General features: G+C 43.6%; 1 protein-coding gene across 1 annotated transcript in view; it reads left to right on the forward strand.

Annotated features, from left to right (window-relative positions):
- Nucleotides 1–23,488, forward strand: part of schip1 (schwannomin interacting protein 1) — a 220,042-nt gene that overhangs the window by 150,819 nt on the left and 45,735 nt on the right. Inside the window, 3 exon segments of the mRNA XM_051957471.1 lie at nucleotides 20,815–20,966; nucleotides 20,968–21,514; nucleotides 21,516–21,617. Coding sequence (XP_051813431.1) covers nucleotides 20,815–20,966; nucleotides 20,968–21,514; nucleotides 21,516–21,617 — 801 coding nt within the window.

Raw genomic sequence — 23,488 nt, forward strand, 5'->3', positions numbered from 1 at the left:
CGATATCGCTTGTATGTGCTCCATATCCGCTGGGACAGCCAGAGAATACATCACCTCGAGGAACAGGGAAGTGAGGCGAGGGGGAAGATGGTTTAGGACTTTTCTGTCTTTGCTCACAATGCTGTATTACCTTGTGGGGTTAAATCACATCACAGACTGTAACTCCTCTCACTTCTGCGCTCTCTTGTCTCTCTCTCTTATTCTCTGTCCTTCCATTCTGCTGCCTTATCTCTTCCTCTGTCCCTAGTCGATCCCTGAGGGGACATACGTTGTCATCCCTCCCATCTCTGAGGGCTCTGCAGCCTGACAACCCAGCAGCCTGTTGTCCCCGGGGGCCAAGGGTGCTGCAGGAGGAAGCGAAGGGATACATGTGGGCGTTACAAGTAACATGGGAAGAGATCTGGTTGCAGCTGTGGCCAAAACAGAGTTCAAGATGGGGCACATGTTGTTCATGCACACATGTATCTGAATGTAAAGTGTGCATGCATGTAAACAGATTTACCCATGGTGTAATGCAGCGACAGCCTGCTGTGTGAGCTTAGGTCATGCAGCATGTGTAAGCTGAAAGGCTTTTCCAGTGAGCTGCTGCTTCAGACACATGGTTGACTATTCTTAGCATGGAGACAAGATGCCGAAATACTACCCACTGCTTTTTGGGCTGCAGCTACACCTGTCTGCACTGGGACTGAGGCAGACACAGAGAGAGAGAGGGAGCCTTAACATGTAGGCTTGTAAACTGCAAAGTTGTTAGGCCATGTGGCTTATTATGATTCTTTTTGCTTGCTCTGTTGTTGTGTTAATATATTCTCACCAGATTTTTCTCAATGTAGCTATCCACTCCATTACTCTTCCCTAATCCCTTTATTTGTCTTTCCACACAGCTGTGCATCTTTTCTAGCATCTATTTCTGTATTTATCCATCATCATTACATTACCCCCCCCCCCCCAAAATCCCAGCACTAGGCAGTGAATCATTTTAATGTTAATACTGTGATATAAGATTCAGTATAGTGTGGGACTGGTAATCAGAACGACAAGATGGTGACAAATCAAAGCGGCTTAGTCAGAATGCAAAAAGAGAGACTGAAAGAAAAGTTCAGTCTCAATCAACTTTTCTCACCTTCACACAACTGGCCAGTCAGCGTCTGACATCAGTGTGAATGCCAGATTGCTGTTCTTAGAAACTTACAAAAAATATTAGACACATCCCACCTCAACACCTAACAGAGGTGTGGAGGGAGGGGGTTTCCAATTCTGTTTGACCATCTGACAAGCTTGTCAGTTCATGCATGCTGTTGCCTCGAGGCAGTTGTCCCTGCATCTTTCAGCTCATCATCCGTCCATCCTCACATCCTTCTTTTCATCCATCACTGCATCCACTCTCACTCTAACCCTCTGTTCATTTGTCATAGCGCCTTTGTGCCATCCGTGTTTCCCTCATAGAGCCGTTTACTCGCCCTTGTATCTCCAGCTTGCAGTGAGCAGGAGGCAGAGAGGCGATGACAGAGACCCGGCAGCAGACCGAATGAGTCTTTCTCGCCGAGCTCAGACCTGGGGAAGAGGTGGACTTGTCATCAGCATGTGACATGGCAACTGGCTGGAGCTGAGACAAAACCAGTCAAGTGCAAAACTAATCTACCTATCCATTTGTCTGAGAGCACCAGAGGCAGACAGAGGTGGTATAATTGTGCTCACTGCGACAATGATTGCCACCGTTTTTTAAATTTTTTTTATTTTACGCTTCTCACGCTTATGGAGGCCAGATTTCACACCCCATTTTTACAGTGCTCTGTCTATCTCTAAGCAGTTTTAGATTGCACAGACATGCTGATAATTGAATGAAAAACAAGTCTTGGGTAGGTAGGTGTGTGTGCGTGCATGTGGGGTTTGAAGCCTGGCTGCATTTTATGTGCAATAAGCTGCTGTTTGTGATCCTCTGTGGATGCATAGATAATGCATGTCTTAGTCAGCAGACTGGTAGCTGTATATTATAAAACTGTGATCGGTGTAATTGACTGAAAGCAGGCGAGACAGAAGAATAGGTGAAAGATACAGTTGTATTGGGAATAACGTATACATTGATAATACCATCAAAATCTAGCACGTCTTATCTCAATCCAGAGTTCACACATTCTGCGGGATGCAAATGTCTCACCCAAGTCAATAAAACTTATGACTGTATAATACCTTTGTATTATATTAGCATCTTTTCCTTCCCTTTGCCCTTCTGACCAAAGTGCCTAAGTAGTTAAAATGTTAATGAGTTGGATCAGTTTAATAATGTCACCATAGCTAGGCTCATCAATCATGGCTTCATATGGAATATCTTAAGGCTGCTGTGAATGCAGATTCAATGTAAATTGAGCCATTATGCCCCAAGCTTTAAAAAATACTGTCTTTTTTCCATGTTCGTACATTTATGTATGTACAGTACAATGTTCTTTTATCACTCCAACTTCTAGCTTTTCTTCCTTTCCTTTCAGAAACTATTTTTCTTCCCTTTTCTGACAGCTTCTTGTGCTGCTTTGCCCGTGTCTCTTTTCAATGTGCATCTTCTCTCCAGGCGTTTCCCTCTCAGTTTTACGCTGCAACCTGCTGTCGTTTCTTCTTTAATTCTTGTCTATCTGACAAGCCCTCCTGTGCAGACGTTCTCACATGTTTTTCCACACGCATTACAGTACACACACATATATGCACGTGCACACACACACACACACACACACACACACACACACACACACACACACGCACGCACGTACCAGCAGTGGTGCTGCAGACTCAGTCTTTGTTACTATGACAGTGCTGTCATTCCCATGTAGATGTTAGTTTAGGTGGGTTGAACAGCATGGCAGAGCACACCACGTCTTTCTGGTCCTCTTTGCTGTTTGTTCGAGTGACAGTGTAAGTATGTTTGTGCACTACTGTGCAATACTCATGTTGTGGGGGCATGAATCTCAGATTTGGGGATAAAATGCAAGTAAATCATTACATTTTTGCAGCGAAGTTTTGCTTTAACGTGAGTGAAGGTTTAGGTTTCGTTTTCGATGAGGGTAAGAGGATTTTTATCAGGTAAGTATTGATTATTGTGGGTGGGGAAAGTCTTTAGGAAATGAATGTAAGTTCCGGTATTGTTCTCTGAGCTGAACTGAGTGGAAACTCTGTGTGCGTGCGTGTGTGTGTGTGAGCATCATTTTATTGAAGTAGCCTGATTGTTTAGATATGAAATTTGCTGCATCAGCCAAAATCGGGCACTCTCATCTGGTTATTTATTTATAAATGGTTTTCTCAATTTAATTTTAAGAAAACATTAGGACCTCCCCTGCCTAAAAGGCTGTTAGCCTTTTGCCTACTGCCAAAACGGCTTTAATACCTTGAGCTATGGGCTCTACAAAACTCCTGAAGGTATCATTTTATCCTTTAAGTCCTCTTTGTTCCAAGTTGCAAGTGTGATCAACAGCAGACCAGACATGTTCCAGCACATCAGCAGTTCATGGTTTGTCCCCATTCCACTCCTGTTGATCACCGAATGGGATTATGTGAAACCTTGCTTTACCAGAGCTGCTCTGACCGGCCATCTGACCATAATGATCCTGCTCTTTTCAGACTCACTCAGGCCTTTACACCTGCCCATTTGTCCTGCATTCAGCACGTTGACTGAAATAACATGATGTTTGCTTAACATCTAATGTATCAGACCTTGACATGTGCCGTTGTTACAAGATCATGCAACATTTTTCCACTCTATCTGAACATTTCATTTCCAGGAGACTCCTGAGTGACTATGTTGAGGAACTATGAAGCAATGATCAAAAGAACATTTTGAAATGGGAATTCAAAATATGGCAGTAGCAGATCGTCCTACTTCACATTTCTATACTGTGACAGAACTTTTATCCCCATGGCCCACTTTTACCTGTAACAGTATGTAAGTACATACAAGGGTCAGTTACATTGTAGTCCATGGAAACATACACAGAAACACACTCACATAAAGACATCATTGTTGATAGCAACAGTTTCCATCAGGCATATGAAGCAGAGTTGAGCAGGTCATGCTCCCAAATCTATAATAGGAGGTTTTCACTGCTATAAGTTTGTTAGTCACACATTAAACCTTCCCAGGAGAACAATGGATCCAAATAAAATGCTGTGTATCTACATGTTCCTTCTCACCATCTTTCATCTTTTTGTGAAAGTGTGTTGTTAGACGGCTCCATTTCCGTTTCTTCCCAGGCTGCGTCAACTCATGCTGAGATTACTCACCTGACTCCTGCTCCCAGGAGAGCGTATGTAAGACAAACATCTTAGTCACATAAATATGTGTGTGATGCAAGGGTGTGTTCCAAAGCAATATATTTAACTCCGCTGTGTGTATGTGATTGCAGTTCTGTTCACATTTGTGTGTCCCTTGTATCCTATACAGCATACAGCGGGCCTCATCCATTCCTAATTAGTGTGTGATCGATAGCTGGTTGTTGTGATGCCGTGCGTGGGGAGTCGTGTCGGAGCAGGGGAACAGTGACATTTCAACGGACAGGGATTACTCTGCTGACCTTATTGTTGTGATTAGAATTCAAGCCCTGCTCCCCCCCAGAGATGACCTCACCTTGTTCACGCTGCACCGGGATGCTGGAGGTTGTTCAGAACTCATCCCTTTCCTCCATCCCCCTCCCCTCGTCCTCACCTCTGCTGTACGCCTCTGAAGCCTCCTCTCCTACGTAGTTCTTTTTTCTTGCTGCATCCGTCTTCACGTTATTTCTATATTTCCCACACTTGCTACACTGGTATCTGAAGACTATTCGTCACAAAATTTGCAACTTCTGTTACAACGTTCTTTTGCTTTTTTGTGTGTGTGCCATGTAAGTTGCAAAAAGAGAAGTGTGAGAGGAAAAAGAGAGTGACATTTCAGGAAAAGCAGATCCTTAGTTTTGTGTGCGGTGATTTTTTTCTTATATTTACTCTTCTCATCTGTTTGTCTTGTTGCTCCCTCTTTCTCTAAGAGTTCTCTAAAGTGTGATGTCTGGTGGAAGCAGGTAGAAACTGAAAGAAAAAGTTGAAAAGGAGCATTGTAACTATAGGCAAAGATGAAGGCATAGTACCATGCTGCATTAACAGGTTTCAGAATCCATATATATCAGTCTGTGGATTGTTCTGTAGCTAACACATCGCTGTGAAGTTTTTCTTACGTTTTTACAATCACAAGCAAAATCCCAGTATGGTTTAGTAGCTCTAATATCTATCTGTGTTGATGGATACGACAAAGGGGAAGTATTTATTAATGTATTGTGGGAGAATTTTTTCAAAATGGTCACCAATGCTGTATACTATGAAGGTCAGATTGATGGGTGATTCATTCAAGTGCCGTCTCTGTTATTTACAAGTGCTTTTAAAAGTTCAAATGGTCATCTAAAAGGATGCTGTGCGCTTCTGTGTAAGTGTTTTTGTCTGCAAATTGACAATGCATGTAAAATGAAGTGAATAAAAAAGCACTGGATCTGATTTTACAGCTGCTTTAAACTACTCTGAACAAATATTTCAAGTGGCCAAAAGGGTATTCTCTAATGTATTCACTGCATGCTCAAATTTGAAACCACTCTGGCGATTCTTTTGGCACTTCCTGGAGAGATGGGTATATGAACAAATCCTAGAAGCACATGGATGCAGTGCAGGCCACAAAAACTAAGCAACTGCTCATGCATAAACATGTACTGCTCTTAGTGTATGTTTGTTTACAATGAGTCTTGTTTGTCTATGCTATGTTACGTCTTATTTCACGATGGCAAGCCCACTTCTAATGAACTCTATCTGAGGACTACGTATGTAGCTTTGGAATGGCAGCTCAAGGTTGCATCATCATCGCTGTAGAATCACTGGGCGACTGGCACACATATCTGGGGAAATGGCCCAGAGGGGCACAGTAACTGTGGGGGGGTATAATGGAGCGCCAGCAGCAGGTGAGGGTTCAGAATTGTGGATTTAGTCGCAGCATTTTGGTTCCGCTGGAGGGGAGGGAGTCAGTCGGTGATGGGAGAAATGCAAACCTGTCACACCTGTTTGAAGTCCGCTCTGCTTATCAGAGAGTTTTTCCAGCTCAGAGAGCACAGCCGGCCTGTCGCTATGCAGGAGAGGAGAGGAGAGGAGAGGAGAGGAGAGGAGAGGAGAGGAGAGGAGAGGAGAGGAGAGGAGAGGAGAGGAGAGGAGAGGAGAGGAGAGGAGAGGAGAGGGAGAGGAGAGGAGAGGAGAGGAGGAGAGGAGAGGAGAGGAGAGGAGAGGAGAGGAGAGGAGAGGAGAGGAGAGGAGAGGAGAGGAGAGGAGAGGAGAGGAGAGGAGAGGAGAGGAGAGGAGGAGAAGGAGAGGAGAGGAGAAGAGAGGAGAGGAGAGGAGAGGAGAGAGAGGAGAGGAGAGGAGAGGAGAGGAGAGGAAGGAGAGGAGAGGAGAGGAGAGGAGAGGAGAGGAGAGGAGAGGAGAGGAGAGGAGAGGAGAGGAGAGGAGAGAGAGGAGAGGAGAGGAGACGAAGAGGAACGAAGAGGAGACGAAGCAGGAGACGAGATCATTAGTTATGACATGCACATATTGGATCCTGGGAAGGGATAATGGTATAATGGTTACAGTAGTGAGAGAGGAGGACAGCTGTGGAGCGATGGCAGTAAAAATGGAGATGGAGTGGTGGAGGGCTGGATGGCATCAGGGGAGCATTTCGGGCATAAGAAGTCCTCTGTAGCCTCCTACCGCTGCCAGCTTAGTGATAACATGCATGAGTAGACCTTAGGTGAAAGGAGATGGGGAAGATGAGGAGAGAGGAAGGATGGGAAAAGGCAGGGCAAAATTGACAGATTCAAAGGAGCAAAGTGGTCTGAAAGCCTCCTGCATCCTCCCTTCTTCACCCATCGCGTTCGTTCCTCAAAGGGGGGGCTTGCTAAGGATGTTAGTGTCCATTAAAATTGCAGCATGTTTACATAGAACGAACAGTCCTGTGCTGTCTTTACCTCCCACCTCATCTCACCCTCCTACATAACACACACACACACACACACACCACACACACACACACACACACACACACACACACACACACACACACACACACACACACACACACACACACACACACACACACACACACACACCATAATTCTATTTATTTACTGATGGGCGGCCAATGCTTTCAAACATAAGTTAGCATGCAGTTTAAAGTCTTTATCCTCTATTCAAGTGACATTGTGCAGACCTGCCTCTTATAAACTCTCAGTGACCTGCCTTTTCTGTCATTTAGAACAGTCGGGATTCTATTTAAGTGCGGCAAATGGGATGCTCTTCTACATTACTTATAGTTATTTGCCTGAGCTGGTTGTTTTGTTAAATGTGAGCTGGAAAGTCATGCACACACACAAACACACAAACACACACAGACACACAGGCATGCAAACTATTCACCTATCAGCTACCATGTTGATGTGCTATCCTGTTGTTTAGCTTTTGAATGATTCAACACACTCTATCGCAAGGTCCATTTGCTGTCTGATTCCTTTTGTCAGGGTGGTTTTCTCAATATTCTGCTGATGACACCCTCCTCTCTCTCTCTCTCTCTCTCTCTTTCTGCCAGAGAGCTTGTGGGCTTGATGCCCTCATGCCTATTTACCCTCCCAGCCTCTTCAGCAGCATCTCTGATGGTGCATAGAGCATCAGTGATGGCACAAAGAGCCTGGAGGAGAGAGATGAAGAGAGACAGTGAATGTGGAATACAAAAAAGAAAAGTAGAACGAGCAAAGAATGGTCCATGGGAGATTAAAAAAAAAAAAGGCACACAAATGTTTCACTGAAAGGTTCTGATGAAGGAGGAGTGTGACAAATGAAAGGAAGCACATGAGCAGACATAAGAGGAGGGGTCAGCTCATCATTATAGAGGTGATAAGCCCCCCTTGTGCTTTATTCTGTGCCAAAAAGGCTGAGGTCCTGCTTTTGGCAGTGTCTCTGACAGGGCATGCATCTCTGCTGGAGTGGCTGGTTACCATTATCGCTCTTTCAAAGGTTCAGGGTGGATTGCTCTTTGTACATAATGAATTTTCTGTGGCAAAAATGTTCAGACTTCCAGATTTATTTATTTTTTGCAGGTGCACTGAATGAATTTGTCTTATTTAAGAAAAAAACGGTGCCACTCTGGCCCAATATTACTGTCATCACTGATGTCTCTATTCTTCTTTTTCAAAGCAGCTCTGCGATTATCTGCTCTGCCAATCCATGTGGCGTTAGTTAACATAGCAAAGCAGAGATGACCAAGCCAGTGTCGGTGAGTCTAAATGCCTCCTTGGAATAATTTTATTACCAAATGACAGATATAATTACAGAAACCAAACCACCGTTTCACACAAACTCTGGCAATCTATTTAGTGATTCTTCCATTATCCATGCACTGCGGTCGTGGATTAGCTCTAATCATCACTGTTGTATGATAGAAACCACTTGAAAAAGGAGGCCTTTATGACTTAAACTGCTGTAATCTGATCTCGTTTCCTCTGCCGTCTCCTCAATTACTTCATCATTTAGTTAATCTCTTAATGTGACTTCTATCCACACCAAAATTGGGTGTGAATATATTGCAATGAAATTATCAGTTTGGTTTGTCATCACTTATGGAAACAGTTGTGGTTAACGAGACAATCCAAATGCAGATAGACGCTGCTGCAGAAGACTTAGCAAATTCTTTGAGAAGTTTAACCTGCAGGTATGTGCAGTTGTTTCTATGACACTGTGACAAACAGGCTCTAATCCAAAGAGTGATAATTAGCACTGTATAAAAAAAAAAGGCTATAATTCTTCCATTTACAGATAGTAAATGATGAATCGCTCTGTACCATGGTAGTTTTTGGGTTTTTTTGTCAAGTGGAGAGAAAATGGATCAAGGATGCAAGGGTGCAAAAATGATAATATAAATAACTATTATCTTCACTGAAACTTCGCTGTCTATAGGGCTGCACTTTCCAGAAACTTCCTGAAAGTGGAAGATTTTAAATTAATACGTTGGAGAAAAGTTTGACCTCATTATCCTTCACAGGAGGGAAAACCAGCCATTAGTTTGGACATTGCTATATATCTAACGCCGCATTTGGGGCAAAAAGCACAGGGAAGGCACTAAATGAGTTTGTGCATGCAATTAGGCTTGTGGTAATTGTTTTGATTTGCATGTTTTTCAGGAACTAAGAAAGCAATTAGATAGGCTATTAGCTGAAAGAAAAGGAACAATGACGATGCCCAACAAACAAATGATAGTTGAGGAAAAGCAGTGCGGTACTAGAAGAGAACATTAAATCTAGCCTTCTTTAAAGACTTCCATTGTTTCAGTTATACAAGTTAGACAATGATAATGAAAAGTTCAGTCAGGAAAATTACTGAAGAATAATTTCAGGAGTCACATCACCCAAATGCCAATGTGCTCCCACACTGTATAGAACTTGAGCAAGACTTTTGAGGATTCAAGCTATTAATATATAAAAGATCAGGTATTAAAAGCAAGGTGTTCTTGCAGCAGTGGCTTTACATATGAAACCTATACTCAGCAACTATTACTTGATGTTGAATGAAGATTTAGCTGTCAGTGGGAAGCACATGCATATTCTCTGTAATTACTGCGATAAACAAAGAGGGCAAAGATTGCAGCTTGTCTGCTGAAGAGCCTGATAAGTAAATTGAATGTAAAGACTGCTCATTATAATAACACATATAACTAACTCACATCAAATGCATAACAGATAAGAAGAGTCTGTGCTGTTTAACAGACTGCACAGAGACAATTAACACTTAAACACAGATTTTTATCTGAGATACTAAGAAAGCCTTTGATATCCTTTCATAGCCTTTCATTATGCCTGTAATTCGTGCTCTTAGAGGCTAAACAAAGACTAAATTGCCCACTTCAATTACCATAAACAACCTTGAAATGTGTACAAGTACATTTTTTCTCATCATAAATGTGTGCAAATATGTTTGTCTGTATGTATTTATGCAATACTTTGAACCAAATATACATTAAGGACAGTGATGCCCACAGGCCATTGTATGTCTTGTTGCAGTGTCCCTGGAAACTGTGTACATATGGATAGTTCTCTAAGACATAATGCAGCAGAAAGACAGAATTTAGTGTTCTCTTTATGTAGTGAGACCTAAACTGAAGGTGTGAAGGTCAAGGTGATGGTTGCAAGATACCAGATTTGCTTTCCATAACACACGGACTGCACAATTTCAATTGTTCCATAAACTAAACCATTTATTTGAATGTTAATATCACTTGCAGAAACTGTTCTTGTAGTCAAAGGTTTTCTAGAATAGCCGGCATCATCATTTGGTCTTGTGATATAGGGTTGCCATGTGCTTTGGCCACATGAGCCAGCTGCTCTACAACCTCAGGACACAACATAACAAGGTTTCCATTGGAACAAAGGCGCAGTCACACTGTTGCTGCTTATTCCTTCTCCCTGTACCATCTCTGCAATGATGAGGCCACATGTGACTCTGATGCAGTAGTATGTCACACTGACAGTCCAGGAGACATCAATAATTGATTCAGACACCATGCCACCAAAAACGATGTGTGTGTTTTCATTTAGTGCGCACTTGTATTAAATGAAAACACTCCTTAACAACGCTCCGGTGACCTGGTCGACCTAATGGGTGCTCCTGAGGTCAAACTGTTCAATCTGAAGATAGTCAGTGATTTTACTGATGCTCGATTGGTGCTGAAACCTGCAGACTATAGTGTAATATGTCCTTTTTTCACTAGCAACCTCAGATGCGTGTACATGTGAAAAGATTTCCTGAAAAAGTATAGAGTAGTCTCCTTTTGTCATAACACCCATCAACGTATTTCCTTTCTTTTTTCTGTCTGGTTCAGTCCTCCCCAGTTTTATTTGCTCCTTAAATCAGCTCCCGTTGCCTCTTTTCTCTCTTCCTCCCCAATTGCTGGATGTTTGGTTCGTTTATGAGAGGAGGTGGAGAACAGCAGGTGCGAGGCCTGCACAACACCAGAGAAGTGATCCAATTTGGTGTGGGCAGTAAATGTATGGACATCTGCGCACTGCACGGCGTGGAGATGAGCACAGGGCAAATGGATGCATATCTCTGCCTGGCTGTATTGCTGACAGGGCACAGAAACAAGCCGAGGAGGGGTGCCAGGCACGCAGCAAAAGAGAGAGAGAGAGACTGGGACCTGAACACACTCTGAGTCTCCATCCCTACATCTGAGTCTTCATTTGCCAGGGATGTTTTCTGCCACGTTGCAGAAACACAGGAGGTGAGGTTAATATGTTGAAGGGAAAGAGAAGTGAGATTAGTATGACCGTCTTCCGTGTGATTCATGAAAATGTTCTTCAGTAACGGCACACAGTCCTGAGCCTGAATCTTTCGTCAGCCCCACAGGATGCCTCCCCAGACTGAGCTAATGAACAGATTACAACCTTTCCTTCTTTCCCTCTAATTAGCATTAGTGTGCCGTAGACTAAATGGGTCTGGAGCAGGTCTCGGCCCTCCACTCTTGCAGGCGATTAGATCTCCTGCCACAGCGGCGACTGTGGTCATAACTTCATTAATGACTTGGCTGACTTTTTCCAACTCGGCTAGTTGCAGTCCCCCTGCCAGAGAGGTTATGTCTCAATTTAGCTACCCTACAGCATAAAGATTTTAGACTGGTTTAAACATTTTTGTTAAGATTTCTCTGTTCTTTACAGAGAATCCTTCTGCCTTTCTATGGTATTTTGTCTAATTTTAGCATCCAGACCACACTGGCTTTGTTTAATCACGCTTGTCATCCTCTCACTCCTAACTTGAGTCTCAGAAACTATCATTTTCATCAGCACAAGCATGGCTGTAATCATTCTGATTTCTGTAGTGATAATCAGCATTATCATTAGCAAACATTTTCATCTTCCTCAACTTCTCCATGGCTGTAATTTTCTTCCTCCTCCCCCTCTGTAATACTGGTGCCTCCTCCTTCATCACATTTATTGCTGTTTGTTTTCTCACCCTCACTTTCTTTATGGTTATAGCCATATGTACATATTCTGCTCTTTTTATATAATTGCTAGTTTGGATTTAAAGCTTCTTGATGAATGTTAAGTTGTGCGAAACGCTGTCTGCCACTGAACGATTCATTTAGCCTCTATGAAGCAAACAAAATTTTGTAAGCCTGTGTCTGTCCTCATTGGGCGACAAGCTGTACACTGCACACACTATACTGCAGACTGGAACCTGACGTGCTTCCCATTCAAATGAATCTAATAGCTGTGAGTGCTTGTATATACGTTGGACAGATGTTGCTCTCACAATTCATTTCACACTTCGTTAGCAAGTGAAATTGTTGGGTGGATATACAGTATGGAAGGGGAGATCAATATATTACAGCCAGGTATTAGTGGTGCAATCCGATATAGGCACTGGGGTTCGACAGATTGTGTAAACACAATTACAAACATGAAGCTGCGAGTTATGCGTCGCAGCACAGGAACACACACACACACACACACACACACATGCATATAGTTTCCTGGGAAGCAAGAACGGCCAGAAATCCGCACACACACTCCTCTTATGTTCGTGTGGTGTTCACTCACCCGGCCATCTGAATGGAGTAAATCATCATTGTGTTTGGGAAGGAGATTGATAGCCAGTCTCAATGGTTTGGCCACCCATTCTATTTAGAACAGCAGGTCAGTCAGCCAGTTAAGGATCCGACCTCTATTGTGGCCAAACTGACATCTCTATTCATCATCACACCGTCTGCATCCTGCTGCTGCCGTCTGAAGGCACAAACTACTTTGTGTGGCACTTTGTGTACATGTTGCAGAAAGGTGTGTGTGTCTGCACTGGGCAGACAATACGATGATATGAATTGTCAAACATCAGAGGTTTATCGTACTGTGTATACTGTGATATCTCTCACTTTGTTAGGTCAGTGTGGGATAATTTAATGTTTCAAAGGAATACTGGATTTTTATCTGACTTTTAAAATTAGAGTGCTAATGTGCCTTCGCTAAAAAGATATGTTCCTGTCTGGTTATTTTATTTCTTTTACCCTCTGAATTTCAATACTCACCAAGAGGTTTTTAAAATTGCCCAGATGATACAATTTATCATAGAAAAAGACTGTAAAAACAGAGAGAATTGTAGGATTCTCAATTTTCATTGTTACATCAGTGAATCATTTGTGAGGTGAGATTCAGTTGGAAAAAATTAACAAATCTGAGCTTAAAATTGTGGTGTTTTGTCAAATCATTTTATTAACAAAGATTCACCAAAAGAAACATTTTCGCTAAGCAAAACAAAGTACATTACAATACAAATGTTGTTCTCCTTGGTGCAACCAAGAAGCCATGACTGACTAAGATACATAATAAAGAGATCTATTATGGTTTTTTTATGATTATTGGCATTCTAGCTTTGTCATACTGAACAAAAGGCATTCCTGCTCTACTTCTAGTCATTTATTCTGGCAGAGTATAATTGCCGACTGATATTACACACATTTGCTCAAACATTTCCTTGTAAAATTATGTATTTAAGTAATTATACAAAATAGCTTTCATTTAGCAGCTAAATCTGTGTTAAATTCTGAACTAATTCTTCTTTTTCTGTTGATTGCAGCTAAAATTAGGAGGAACAATTTGTGGAATTACACTAGATTGTCTTTTCTTCTCTCCATTTTCTAGTTAAAAGAGAACTTTCATGGTTATTAACAGTTATAGGTTTTTAAATGCTGTTTTACAGTCAACATTTATATCCACAGGCTGTTTTTGTAACTGCATTATGATTTCATGTATTTCAAATAAATAGAATCTTTTTAACAAAAAGGGGGAAAAATGCCACATTACAGGTATTTAATCAAAAATAAGTACAACGTAGTTAAGAGCACTACTTTCTGACGTACAAGCATAAATCCAACTTTAGTCTAAAACAAAGAGCTAGTTGAAGTTAGATAAGTTTGGGCAGTGCCTGAGGTTAAATTACCTTTTCAAACTGGCTTGTGGAACAAGTTAACCCTGTGATGCTCAGAAGATTCATTTATGTCAGAAAATGGCTGCCAGCAAAAAGTTCCCATAATCCTGTTATCAAAATCCTGTATGTACACAAGACTAAACAAGACAGACAAAGAGAAACCCACAATCTTTGCTGACAGTAGTAGTTTGGGGAATGTTTACATTTTTCCATTTACCCTTACATCTTGGCACCCAGACCGTTGCATTTGCAGTATATGCAGGAGCTATACGAAGGCATTTAGGTGGAAACAGGTGGATGAAGTGTAGCGATTTCTTTGCTGACAGCCAGGATTGGGTGTTCTCTGTCTGTGTGTTGAGTCTATTGTGTGGCCTCTTCTGTCCCGGCGACTCTCGTGACCAGGCAGGACATTTCCCATCTGTGGGTCTGGCCTTGTACCACCGTCATGTTTCTGACGCTTCATTTTCTGTCATCTGGTTTGGCCTCGTGTCTTATTTTCAAGGTGAACTCCTTCCGTCAGTCCCTGAAAAGAGAGAGAGAGGTGGAGAGGAAAGCGAGAGAGAGAAAGAGAGAATCCTCCAAGGTCACTTTTGGTGTCTCTCCGTTGGAGTTGGTGAGTTCCTGACAAGGCAGAGACAGGTTCAATTTCTCACCAACTGGCAGGAGCTCCCTGTTTTTTAAACGCCTGTGAGACAGATATAACCAGAGGAAGATGTTCCCCGACTTTCAGTATTATCTGAGGGGCATTCTTTTCTCCAGCCTTATCTCTCTGTCAGTAATGGGCCTTCAGTGATTCCTGCCAGATATCTGCTACGGATGGACTGTTAGGCAGGCAGATAGAGCGAAGCTTTCCCAGATACTGTAGATCTAGAGAGGCTGTTTTTCCACATGTATCTGCCCTCGGTGATTGGTAAATCCCACAGAATGGCAGCTTGACAGACACCGTACCTCTGCTTAAAGTAGGAAGGAGTGATTGATCCAAGGCGCTGCGAGTGTTGCACGGTGAACTTTCTTTGACCACCACCTCAATCAAAGTACAGTAGAAGTCCAGGTGTTGATGAAGACATGCATCAGGGGCTTTTGATGTGACAGATCATGGACAACTTCATCAGGCCCTCCTGACTCTAAGCTTGTTTCAGCTTTTATTGTTCTGCGGAACAATTCACTGAGGGGAAGGAAGCCATGTCAAAACTGTTTTTAGAGTCTCTAACGGCAAAAAGAAATGGAAACTTCAAAGACAGCAAACTGTGTGAGTGCTCGAGTGACCTAAACCACATTGGTCTCTGTTGACAAATTAATGATAAGTTAATTGCCTGGTGAGAATATGAATTTACAGTCCTCACATTCTCTCCAGATAAAAAAAAAAACACAAAAGTAGCTTATCCTCCTTAAAGGCATTCAGTTAACTCTACATTCCTCGCTTTGCTTGACTTTGACCTATTAATATTTGGGGAATTGGGGAGGAAAAGCAGAGGGGAGGAGTGGAAGGGTGATAAGAGAGTTGAAAGCAGCGGTGGGGAATGGAGTGGTAACAACAGCGGGACTCCTGCTGTCTCCTCTTTGGGGAGATCCCCACTAGTACTGTCCCTACTGCAGAGTACGGAGAAGCTCAGCCAGGGGTCTTTGAAGTTCTTCTCTGTCATTACATGGATGAACTCCTTTGTGCTGCTATTATACATTTGACACACCATATTTAAAGACAGCTCCCATCCCTCAAACGACTACAAATCTAGGCAGCACACCAGCCGAAAAGTTGTGAGTCAACACATCACTGTAGTAGAATGCAGTGTCGATGTATTTCCCAAATGTTTGGCATGCATTCATCATCAAAACACTTGTTACACTAAAGCCACCGACTACATTTTGCTCCTGCTGGTGATAAGATTAGTTTGTCACACTGACATTTATGTTGATCTCCAGTTTGGAGAATGTAAATTACCAGCTGCTGCAAGAAGAACAGAATGCAACATGAAGATATCATGCACATGTTGGTGTTAACTCCTCCTCAGCTCTGTCACGGCAGCTGTCAGTTGTGTGCATCGACTCGTATGTCTGCGACAGAGAGTTTATTCCAGACAGAGCATCGCTCTGGAGGATTGGTGGAGGGCTGGAGTTTATCCCATGTGATATGGGGCAAGAAGTGGAATAAACCAGGAATACACCCTGGACAGATCACCAGGCTCACACAAAGACACAGACGCATGGTTATGGCAAATTTAAGACAGCTAATTAACTGACATGGCTTTGAACTTTTAGAGGAAGCTCAGCAGATTTGACAGCACTGTGCTGCTTTCCATGTATGACAAGACTAAATCAAAATAAAAACGAACGACACAACTATGTATTATTAGAAAACTGTCATCTGCTCCAAATATGCTACAACATCAGAGTTTATTACATCCATATGAGTGATGTGCTGAAACTTGAGGCTGCAACTAGCAATTATTTTCAGTTTTGATCAACACGCCATATCTATGAACATCAAATTCCTCACAAACTCTCAGAGCCAATGTGCTGCCTTTGGACTGTTCTTTTATTCAAGCAACAGTGCACAAAATCCGAGCATATTCAATTTACTATTATATCGGATAAAGAAAGGTTTAGAGCTGGAAACAGGCAATATATTTGTGCTTTAAAAATGACTGAAGTGATGAACAGATTACCAAAATATTCACAGATAAAGATTCTAAAGATGAGCTTTATCTATGTTTAGTTGGAGGATGAACTGAATGCCATTCCACTATCATGAAGCTTGTAATGTTCAGTGTTTGTTGAAGGGTTGATGGTGGTTTTGCATTGGACGAGGGGCTAATATTCTGTCCCCCTGTTTGCGTCAAACACTAGAAACTCTGGAAATTGTTCAGAAATGCCAGTCGTGAGTGTCGCTGAGAGTGCTCTAAACCTTGGGGGATTCCTGCAGCTCTGTAAATCCGATGTGAAAGTCACCCAGCAATGTGTGATATTTGATGTGTGGGTGTGCGATTGATCAACTTGCCCTTTGTGCTGTAGCTGAACACTGGTATGTTTTTGGATAGTAAAAACGTGCTATTCTTTGATTGTGTTTACCTTTAACGGGGTCTATCTACACCACTTTGAGCGCTTGAATCCACCCTCTGTTGTGCCATGATCTCAAACTCAAAACACTGAATCTTGCAGCCTCCAAATAGAAAAAGAAAGGCTGCCAATTGATTGCAGGGCTGTTGCATGGATTGCACTAGAGGTTGTACAGGTGTACCAATAAACTGGTAATTCAGTGTAAGATGAAAATGATAGTTGTAAATGTGTGAAGCCAATTCTTGTGACAGAAAGAACAGGTCTGGACTGCTCTAAATTCAGAGCAGCAGAAGTATATGTTTAATAATTCACCCAGATAGTTTCCTCCTCTCTTTATCTCTCCATCTCTCTCGCCCAGCTTTCTCTGTACCATTTGCAAGGTCAGTGGGTGCAGAAGGTTGGGCTTGAGTTGTGTCTTGTCGTCGTCACTCCTCAGAGCGGCAGGCTGCGACAGAGAGAGACTTTAATATGGAGAGAGAGAGAGAGAGAGACAGAGGCGCCACAAAAACACAAGACTTGTGCCAGCCGGGGGAGAAGCGCGCTGTGGTTTTAGTTTGGAGTGTTAGTTTCTAGGTAATAACTGAGTGATCCAGGCCGCCCTGCTTGTTCTGAAATCTCTGAAACCCCACAGTGGAAGGGGACGCACTTTACTCAGAGGCTATTTATTTCCCAGCTGACGTGGGAGCGAGAGAGAGCGCGCAGGCTGAATTGTTGGCTGGGCATCTTTCTGTCCGCGCGCCGGGTAGGAGAAGCGTTGAGCTACTGGGGATTTGAAGACATCCACGTTATTTTTTCCCTTTCTTTTCCTATCTGGACTCCTGGCCGTGGCTCCTCTGTGGACACACTCACAGCGATGACTGTTCTGAATCATCCACCGGCTCTCTGTGATTTCTCCGGTGCAGCCAGCTCTCCACCAGCAGCATCGCCACCCGCCTTAGAATAAAGCTGCCGGGAAACAAGAAGTCCAAGCACCGTCGCCGTTGTCTAACAGCCGGGATTTACACTTTAAGATGTCTTGAGACGTGGAGGGGGAAGCTGCAAAGATGATGACAGTGAGTATCGGTTCGTTTAAACGGCAGTAGATGTTTGGTGTAGCAATACGCAGGCGGTGACTTTTCCATTTTGACGATAATGCTGTATTGAGTTGGGGGGTCACAGCTCCTGTGATCGGTGTGATATTGGGCGTTTCTGGGCACCGCTGTTTCCGAGATCAGGTTCCTCCTGGGACTTTTGTGTGTGGGGGGGTGGGGGGCATTACTCATATGAGTAGCCTCATGAATGACTGTGCAAATTGAGAAGCACATGCAGGATTATCTAATTGTTTAATAAGCGGAATGCCTCCTTTTTTTGGTCAGTGTCTTCATGTTTGGACAAACTGTGCGCAACCAGATGTAATCATGCAACTGTCATGCGTGCACAAATGCCACTTGGACATGCACGCAAAGACTGGGCGTATGCGATGATGCCCCTCTTTTGCAAACCATCTCCAGGCAGGAGTTGGGTGTCTTTGGCATAATATTAAACGCCCCCCCCCCCCCCCCCCCACCCACCCACCGGCACCCGGCTGCGGCGGAGATCGGTGCAGCTGTCAATTGCATGCATTTTTTTTGTTGTTGTTGTTGGCCAAATCCAGCCTGTGTTGGTCCGCCTGCGCCTCGGTTAATCCCACAGCGGATCAGCTTTACCGCTCCGAGCCTGCCGTCTTACAGCGCCTTACCTCTCTCTCTGTTCTCTCTCTGTTTCCGACTCTCATACACTCACTTTAAATGATTACATTATAATCATGTGACCATCATGTAGCCGGCACTGACGCGACGATCTGTGGAAAGCCAGGCGCCGTTTGGAGGCTGCACAAATCGGGATAATAGCGCTTCAAGGAGGGATAAATAAGGATCGCTGACCGAGATTTGAACCGCGATCGCGGCTTGGATACTCTACTTAGCTGTTCTCCTGCGTTTGGAGTGGAAAACCCACCCGGTTCCTGAATCCGTCGCTTTTTTGTAGCACTTAAAAGGGTGACAAAGCCAACATGACAGGCTGGTTCTCACACCACGGAGACTGACCGTGCACTGTTCCAGCGCGTTTGATGAGCACGTCGGTAAGGTTGATCTGCCTTTTTAGTGGTTAAAAAAAATACGAGAAGCTCTGTTTGATTTTGAAACTTTACCTTTATTACGCATTCTCGTGTGTCGTTAACAAAACGGATCTAAGCGATTCCAGGCTATTAGGCCATAAGTGGGCTGCTGCTGGTGATGTGTGCCATTAAGTCTTCCCTCCTTCAGCTGTAAACCCAAAGAGATTCCTGGAGTTTTTCACCTCAAGAACCCACCTCTTGTTTGAAATATTTAAAAAAAAAAAAAAAAGATATATTACTGCTACCTAGACAACCAAAACAAATTTGTTCTCCCTATTTATAACAAACAAAACTGAAATTACGCATGGCACTGGTTTTGATATTTACTCTCCTTCTTGGACTTCCAAACCACTCAGTGGTAATGCTTTGTTGTTTAAATAGCTAACCAGGTATTGATAACTTTCTATCATCTATTCCAAATGTGACTGTATGGGCCTCCTTGTGCACTGACCTTGTCCCTCCAAAATCTTCACTTGTCTTCTCTTTGACCTCTTTTTATTTCATGTTAGAAATGCAAGTTCCTCAGCCTGGAGTGGCTTTATGTTCCACAACCACATCAGCACTTTTTATATCTAGTCTCTTAAGATGCTGAGTCACGTTGCTTTCCCTGACATAGATATTTTCTGCTTGCCCTTTGACGTCAACAGCCCAGAGTCTGCACAGGTGTAGTCCAGTGGCAAAGACTTAAGAAAGCTCCCGTTCATTAGGATAATGCTGTGGCTATACATTGCAAATTCTCTCTGTCTTGTGCAAGAGGCAGAATAATTCTGAGTCCTTGTGGTCTGAACTGGCAATCAGCAGCCTTCAGAATTAATTTATTTCCAGGGCAGCTCATTTTGTAGCCACTTAGGATTGTGTTGTTAATTCTCTTTGCTCTGAGAGAAATGTTGATGCTTTGACAATGAGACCCTGCATAGAAAAGGACAATAATTCTGCAAGAGAAGGCTCAGGTGCAGATTTGTGAGACGGTTGTAAACAACGATGACGGTTTCATTACCTGCGAACTAATTACGCAGGTGAGAAAGCGGAGCTCTGCAGGAGCGTCGGAGTCAAGGTTAGAGAACAGCTGTAGACTCGTGTCAGAGTTTGGCGTTGCTGTGCATCGACACATCGCTGCCATTCGCTCTCAGCCCTCCAAACACCCTGTTTGTCCCTGTGGTGCTGTGCAGATGTAGCTGTGGGCGGTGGGATATGATTCTGACACACTGATCCACACGGACTCCGCCTTCAGTGTGTGTGTTAAGTGTTGCACAAGCCCCTTCCACACGTACACTAATACAGAGGAATGTGAAAGGAATGAGATTATCTGTTAGCATAGTGTACCAAGACTCAGTGTTCAGAGCAGTGCAGTTTTAGGGGGCAGAAGTCTGCAAAAACAACTCCAAAAGAGACAGTGACTGCAAAATTCTGTGCAGAAAGGAAGTTCCTGCAGGACGGGAAGTGCTTTGTGGTTGCAGACCACACCAGTGTGATTAATCTAAATCTACACACTTCCTTAGATTCTCTTTTTGTTTTCTTCTTTTCCCTCCACCTCTCTTCATTCACTCTTTCCAACTCAACAGTATGTCTCTTGTTTCTTCATACCTTTTTTTTTCACGACAAATTCCTCGATCTAATTTTTTCTCTCTGTGCTTTTGTTCTTGCAGGATTATCGGGAGGATGGCATGGACCTGGGGAGTGATGCATCCAGTCGCTCCAGCTCTGAGTCCAACTCCAACAAGGTCACACCTTGCTCCCCTTCTCTTGACTTGGCCACTTTGGAGGACTACAAATCCTCCCCCTCTCTGGACCTGGTCACTTTTAGAGGACTATGAGGAGGACGAGGACTACCAAGAGTACAAGAAGAAGGTGATAGAAGAGTGGGAGAGCGAGTATGGAGAGGACTATACCTCCCCACAGCCTTCCAGTGAGGGGGAAGGCAGAGATGGCATTGTGAGCGATGACGGCACCGGCGAAGGCTACAGGAAGACAGTGAACAGCCGCAGCCTCGCCGAAGAATTCCAGGATGTGAAGACCAACCCGCCCCTACCGGCCCCCAGCGGACGCACTGCCACCTCAGTCGCAGCCGTCCCCGAGGAACTGAAACAGAATGGAAATCTGATTTTGCCCAGGAAGCAACCAGCTCCACTCCCCCGGCACACCACAGGGGGGCACAGGGACTCCCAAACCCAGCCACCGCAGCTCCAGTCAAGGCAGGGGGAGGCCGCCGCAGCAGCAGCAGCAGTGGCGGGGGTGGTGGTGGAGGAGGCGGAGGCGGAGGAGGAATTGGGGGACTGGGGACTGATGCGAGGATACAGAGAGGAGGACAGTGTGGAGGAAGAGCCTCTGCCCACCATGGACTGGGCAAGCCCTGGAGAGACATCTGGCCGGGCTGCAGTGCAGAGAGCAGGAAAACCATAACCTCAACCAGAACCAGAACCACAACATGGGCAAAACCAACTACACCTCAGTAAGTGTGCAACACTTTTGTTTCTGTGTTGTTCCTGTGTTTTAAAGATTTTTGAGCTTTTCTGCTGCTATGTGTCAAAGGTTATCTTACACATAATGCACTGATGGGCTGCTGTAATCCAGCAGTTATCCATGTCAGATTGTACACAGATGGACCCTGGAAACATGGGGTCAGGTTAGCTGGAGTAAGGAAGAGGGATTAGTCGGCTAATGTGGCGCTAAGCTATGTGGCCCAGCTATTAACCTGACCATCACGGAAGTCTACACAGCTGGAGGGAAGAGGAGGCTGTAGGGGAGGGAGCAAGGAAACAGGAATTCAACACAGCTTACTGCAGAATCACAGAAATATCCCCAGGAAGTTCCAGAGAAACTGAAGCAAAGTAAAAACTATACCACATAACTCTATGAAATGCAAACTTGTCACATTATTGTTTACTGTAGGAGTCATCTGAGCACATAATTGTCATTACTTGATGACTATTGATAGTCTGACACTGAATATTTGCTGCTGACCTGAGAGAATGATGTCTGTGTAACCTAATTTCTGAAAATCTAAATGCTCTTTGTTGTGGCCATGTGAGGTTTCCACCAGAAGAGGTCAGTGTTGCATTGACATTCTCCAGGAAAGCTGCTTACAGCGCTTTCATGCCTCACCAGCAGCTCCAGCATAAAAGGCCGTAATTATTCACTTGCAAATTTATTACATTACTCAGTTTAAATCGCAATCCCAGCCAGAGTTTTGTGGTTTATTGTCAGTATGTGGGTCCAAAAGGGTGTAGCTTTTAAAATATTTGGAAGGAGCTGGAAGAAAATTGTTTACAGCAGCTGGAGTTTCATTGCCAGCACTCAGCTCTGTCACTGAGTAAAACCCAGCAAGGCCGAGTGTGTGTTTGAAAAAAAAAAAAGAAAGCTGGATTGGTGTTCTCTATTGATATGCGAGCTCCAAGACCTTTTCCTCAGTGCACACACACAATGGCTGCAGCCAGTGCTATTGTGAGCGTGTTGTGTGTGTTGTGTGTCTTTGTTTGTCTGCGCTGGAGGCCCCCTCTGTCTCCCTGAGGCATGTCAGGAATTTCAGTGGGAGAAGTGGGGGGATGAGAGGAAGGAAAGGACAGGAAGAGGACCGAGCAGTTCAGGGCCACGTGGATTATGTGTTCGTGTCAATGTTCATTACCTGCTGTCCATCTTAAATGAGGAGATCACCTCCCGGTATGCTTGAGCACAGCTGCCAACTTGTGACCAGACCTTTGAGTAAGATTTGGTTTGTGCAGGATGCTGACAGGGGATCTGGGGGCCGTCCCCCAGAAAATTTTGAAAATTATTGATCCTATTTCCTGCATTCTGGTGTAATTTAAGAGCATTTGCCCTTATAAAATCTTATGATAGAGATAGCATTAAGGGATACCAAAAAAAAACTGACCTGAAAATAATCAGAGAAAATAAACAGAGCAAGGGCAGGCAGTTCTTCATGTAAAATACGGATAAAGGTTCTTTGGCTGGATGTGCACAACACATTTCAGTATTTTCCATTAATATATGCATAATTGAAATAACTCCAGCAACCACTTTGTAACATTTGTCTTGGAGGATTTTAATGCACTCACTCAACAGCTTCAAGTTGACCACATCAGCCAACTAAACAACAAAAAGTGCTTAAGCAAAACAAAACATATCTTCATAACTTAAATTATCCACTCACTGAACAGAATTACAATCAGACACTAAAACTCTCTATTAAATGTCAAAACAATCCATGTGACTCTAAAAACTCGACAGCTTTACAAACTCTAAGGCTAAACTCTCCACAAGGATCCAAATAAGTTGGACTTCTACATGAGAGCTTTAGTTATTCTTCATCTGCTCCTGAAAAGT

This window comes from Acanthochromis polyacanthus, chromosome 13 (assembly GCF_021347895.1).
Source record: "Acanthochromis polyacanthus isolate Apoly-LR-REF ecotype Palm Island chromosome 13, KAUST_Apoly_ChrSc, whole genome shotgun sequence".
Taxonomy (NCBI): Eukaryota; Metazoa; Chordata; class Actinopteri; family Pomacentridae; genus Acanthochromis; species Acanthochromis polyacanthus.